Source organism: Microtus ochrogaster, chromosome 5 (genome assembly GCF_000317375.1).
Source record: "Microtus ochrogaster isolate Prairie Vole_2 chromosome 5, MicOch1.0, whole genome shotgun sequence".
NCBI lineage: Eukaryota > Metazoa > Chordata > Mammalia > Rodentia > Cricetidae > Microtus > Microtus ochrogaster.
In genome coordinates this window covers 95,018,586-95,023,573 of record NC_022012.1, presented here as the reverse complement: position 1 = coordinate 95,023,573, position 4,988 = coordinate 95,018,586, and the positions used below count along the sequence as shown (strand labels likewise).

The following is a 4,988-nucleotide window of genomic DNA, read 5'->3' as shown; positions in this document are numbered from 1 at the left end:
AAAGAGAGACTTTTGCTCCAGTGTGCAGGCACTCATCATGTCCAAACCCCCCAGCAGACTCTGCAGCAGAGAGGGACCCATCCTGCCACACAGTGAGCATTAATTTGGAAATCTACAGACTTTCTGTTCAACCAGCCTAGGTGCAAAATTTCATTTTAGTCCATGAATGTCGTCTATATACAAGTGAACCTTACTTAAATGTTATTGCACAGACATTTAATTCTGAAATTACCAGAGTAACAAAAGCTAAGCTTTAACAGTTAAGTTGACAGTGATCATACTTAATTGCTGTTTTTTTTTTGTTAATTCCATCCCCAGTTCTTCCCTTGACTTTGGATTTTCATGATCTCCATTTGTATTTCAGTGAGTCTACAATTCAATTTATCACTTCAGGCAAATCTAAAGTGTGTAAATACAGTGTAGTTCTAAGGGCTGGTGAGATCGCTTTGTGCGTAAAGGCTCTGCTCACAAGCCCGAGGACCTGAGTTCAATCTCTGGGATTACATGATGGAAGGAGGAGAACCAATTTATGTAAGCTGTCCTCTGATTGCACATATATGTACACATCAATGCACACACACGCACACAGGCATAAATCAGTGAAATAATACAGAACAGCATGCCCTTGAGTCATCAGACCACCTGCTCATTGGACTCTATTAAGAAAGTTAGACATGGGTAGCACAGGGCGTCTCAGAGTATTCACCGCAGCGATTTGTAAGTTTTAATGATCATGAGCATCTTGGGTTCATCTTCAGAAAGGTTGTTTTAAGGTTGAGCATGTGGGCACATGCCTTTTCCCCAGCCCTCAGAAGGCAGAGGCAGGAAAATCTCTGAGTTCAAGACTAGCCTGGTCTACATACCAAATTCCAGGACAGTCAGGACCACAGAGGTAGACTATGTCTCAATAAATCAATCAATAAATAAATAAATAGAAAAGAACTCTTTGAGCTCCCTCAAGATTATGAAGACAACTATGGAGTCATCAAAGTAAATTATGAATTGCAAACTTTTAAATAAATATATTCTAGCACAGTCTCCGATGTACTGTCTATAATTATATTTCAAAACAGCAGTTGGTGTTCCATCGCCCCCTTTCAGCATTTGGAAACAAATGTGGAAACTAGAAATTTAGTGAGTCGTCTAGGTTCCATTCTCTTGTGCCTGAAGTGATTCTTAGAAAATTTCTGATTTGAAGGATTCTATTCCTAATCTTCAAACTAACATTCTCTGCACCAAATAAAACCAACAAAATACCTTGGACCACAGCAGCAGTCTGTGATAGAAGTACACAGCACTTATCCCGATCCTTCCCAGCAAAGTCTTATCCACCTCACTGAACTGTGGATCTTTGCTAACTGAAACATAAAGCAGACATGGAAAGAAATGAGACAGTCACTTAAAATGACTCAGAATTACTGAAATCACTTCAAAGACCTAGTGCTGGCAAACTGTCCCACAAGCTAAATCTAGCCCTAAAGATAATAGAGGGGTTTTGTTATTATTGTTTCATCTTTTGAGACAGAGCCTACAGAGCCCTAACTGTCCTGAAACTCAATACGTAGACTAGGCTAGCACTGAAGTCAACAGAGATCCTCTTACGTCTGCCTCCTGAGTGCTGAAATTAAAGGTGTGTGCCAACACATCTAGCCCAATAGTGAATTTATTTTGAAAGAATTTTTTAAAAATTGAAACTGTATGGGTTGTATGTACAGCCTAGGATAGTTATTTTGTCATCCTGATAGAGTCCATGGTAGCAGCACCAACAACATCTCAAGTCACGTGTGGTTGCTTACTTCTGTAACCCTAGCCCTTGGGAGGCAGGGCAGAGCGCGCAGATGTAAGGCCAGTTCAGGCTCCATAGTGAGGCGTCACCTCAAGAGAATGTATTTTTAAATGCCATATAGTATTTTTTGATTTGTAGATACTAGAAACATCAGTGGTATCAAAAATTTGGGTGAGCTGGGCAGTAGTGGCGTACACCTTTAATCCCAGCACTCGGGAGGCAGAGGCAGGCGGATCTCTGTGAGTTCGAGACCACCCTGGTCTACAAGAGCTAGTTCCAGGACAGGCTCCAAAACCACAGAGAAACCCTGTCTTGAAAAAAAAATTTGGGTGCTCCCATATCACTTGCAATAATTTTATTAACCTAAATAAAAATACATTAATGTTTTATGAAATCTTTGATAATAAAAACCAGCTCTTGCCCTTATGATTATGATGTACATTAACAGGTAGATGGGAAAATCTACAGATTTCAGCCTGTCTGGGACATGCAGCACACTAAGCCTCTGCCTGAGGAAAGCATTACCCTCCAGTTAAGAATCATGCAGTCCTCCAAACAAAAGTGACATTTTACCTGTTTCAGCAAATTCACAAAAAGGAACACCTGGCCTTTCTTCTTCATAATCTCTTGTGAGCGTTTCAGCAATACAAGTACAGAATCGCTGGAAATCTGCAAATTCTTCACAGCCCATTTTTATGCTAATGTACAGGTTTCCCAATTTGGTCCAGTCACCTTTTTCTTTACAAGTCTATTGAAATTATTAAAATGGTAGGAAGGGAGGGAGAAAGGGAAGGAGGAAAAGAGGGAGGGTAAGAGGAAGAGGGGAAAAAGTAAAAACTGTATCATCTCTGCAAGCACATGCTCTCAGATAGGCATCTGGAGGCATACAGAAATCTGTGTGACTCAGTCTGGAAACTGAAAACTGACACTCAAGTTCCTGCTTTCCCTGCAGCAGAGTCTGAACTGCAGGCAGCACTGAACATGCTATAACTATTCAGTGGCTCAAATGCTCCAGGACTCAACAGGACAGAACCGCATCAGCACCACAGTCACCAAGGTGCACCAGCATCTCTGTAGCAACCCATTGCTTCCTTTACTGCCTCTAGAGGGAGCACATTTTTACCATTACTTGGCCATTTAAAATTTGGGGCCCACAAAGGAAATTTCAGTAAACTCACTCTCCTATGTTCTGTTAAAACTAAGAAAAACTTTCTGTGGCAGTGCAAAGGTTGTTCCAAGGTTACATCATGCTGACCAAGACTATGTCAACAATGAGAGGGCCATCTTGAAGGCCTCCTTTGCTACTCTATTTCATTTTTAATTATATGTATATGTACACAACTCTGTGTGGGTATGCACACATGCATGCTGGTGCCCCTGGAGGCCAGGAGAGAGCCTAGCTCTCATCAGCTCAGACCAGTCACCCACACTGCACTACAGCTACGCATCTGCCCAGCACTAGATGACAGACTACGCTTCAGACTGATACAAGTCAACTTTGCAATGGAAGTTACCATCACAATTAATTTAAATTAGTTCACAACCCTATTTACTGTGTGTGTATGGGGAGGGACTCAGGGCCCTGTACATACAGGCAAATGATCTCCTGCCCAGCTGCATCTTCAGCCCACAGCCCTAAAAATCCAGATGTTTGCTTTTCAAAATAGTAATCTTTAAAAATATAACTACTAGACTTCTCTCGTAGTATTTTCTCTAACATGATAAAGCATTTCCTAATCATTCAAACATTTTGTTCCTGGCTTTAGAGCCCAGCAATGTCTCTGAAGATAAATGTCATACCTCCACTTCACTCAAGGCTGAGTCTAAGTCACACTTCAAGTTCTTTGTCAGCTGCCTCACTTGTAACCTTCAATGACAGAACAGAGTTGGTTATGCTTATTTCATCCCTAATGACCAACACTTCTGTCTGTTCTAGAGCTTAAACATACATAAGACCTGAGAAAACCCAATGCACAGAAGATACCTTAAAAATTATTGACAGAAGCCGGGCGGTGGTGGCACACGCCATTAATCCCAGCACTCGGGAAGCAGAGGCAGGCGGATCTCTGTGAGTTCGAGGCCAGCCTAGTCTACAAGAGCTAGTTCCAGGACAGGAACCAAAAAAGCTACGGAGAAACCCTGTCTCGAAAATAAAAAAAAAATTATTGACAGGTGAATTCTTCAAAAAAAACAAAACCTGCCATTTGCTGGGTAGTGGCGGAATGTGTCTTTAATTCCAGTGCTTGGGAAGCAGAGGCAGGCAGATTTCAAGGCCAGCCTGGCCTAGAAAGCAAATTCCAGGACAGCCATGACTATAGAGAGAAACCCTGTCTTGGAAAAACAAAAACATAAAACCCAAAAAACAACCAAGAAAACCCCACAAACACAAACAACAACAACAAAATCCATTTATTGATTTATTTTGTATGCTTATGCCTGTGGGTATATTTTATATGTGGACACGCCCATGCCACAGCACACACATGGCGGTCAGAAGACAACTTGCCAACAGTCAGTTTTCCCTTCTGTTGTGCGTTCTGGATATTGAACTTGGCGGCAAGCCTTTAGCTGCTGGGCCAACCTGCTGGTCCCAGCTCCTGAGGTGGCTTCAGCCCTCTAAGCAATACAGTATCTAAGTAATATCAGCCTACTGGTAGTACAGACATGCGTCACCATGTCCAGCTAGAATGAATTAGTTTTTTTCTATCTAAAAATATCACAGCTTAGAACTGAATTTAACCAATAAATGGATTTAAGGAGTATTGTCTTAGAGTCTCTCATTCATAAAAATATTTTTTTTTACTTAATTTCTTTCGACATTCCATGGCTTCCAGTATACAAATCGAGTATGTTCTGTAGTATTAGATTTTGGTCCCTACGTTCAGTGCTGTTATGCAGGAGCATGGTTGATCTGTGGGCTGGTCTTTAGTCATTGGAGCTGTTTTTGGGAGGTTCTTTGTCACACAGGCTTGTGTTCATGTCACTTACAAGTACAGGTTATTATTTTACTTCCAATCTGTACACCTTTTATTTTCACTTCTTATCGCCCTGGCTAGAGGGTGTGGGCAAATGATCTTGACGGAAGTGTGGGCAGAGTTCTGCCTTGTTTTATTCAAGTGTGTCTGCTGGTTTGTTACAACTCTCTTTACCAAGTTAAAGGATTTGTGATGTGGGAGTGTCATATATCAATCTATTGATTTCA

At 41.4% G+C, this 4,988-nt stretch overlaps 1 protein-coding gene across 1 annotated transcript in view; it reads right to left on the bottom strand.

Annotated features, from left to right (window-relative positions):
- Positions 1-4,988, bottom strand: part of Topaz1 (testis and ovary specific PAZ domain containing 1) — an 85,470-nt gene that overhangs the window by 35,961 nt on the left and 44,521 nt on the right. The window contains exons 13-15 of the mRNA XM_005348145.2: positions 3,587-3,653; positions 2,360-2,534; positions 1,258-1,358 (exon numbers count right to left, since the gene is read on the bottom strand). Coding sequence (XP_005348202.1) covers positions 1,258-1,358; positions 2,360-2,534; positions 3,587-3,653 — 343 coding nt within the window. The remainder of the gene's footprint in view (positions 1-1,257; positions 1,359-2,359; positions 2,535-3,586; positions 3,654-4,988) is intronic.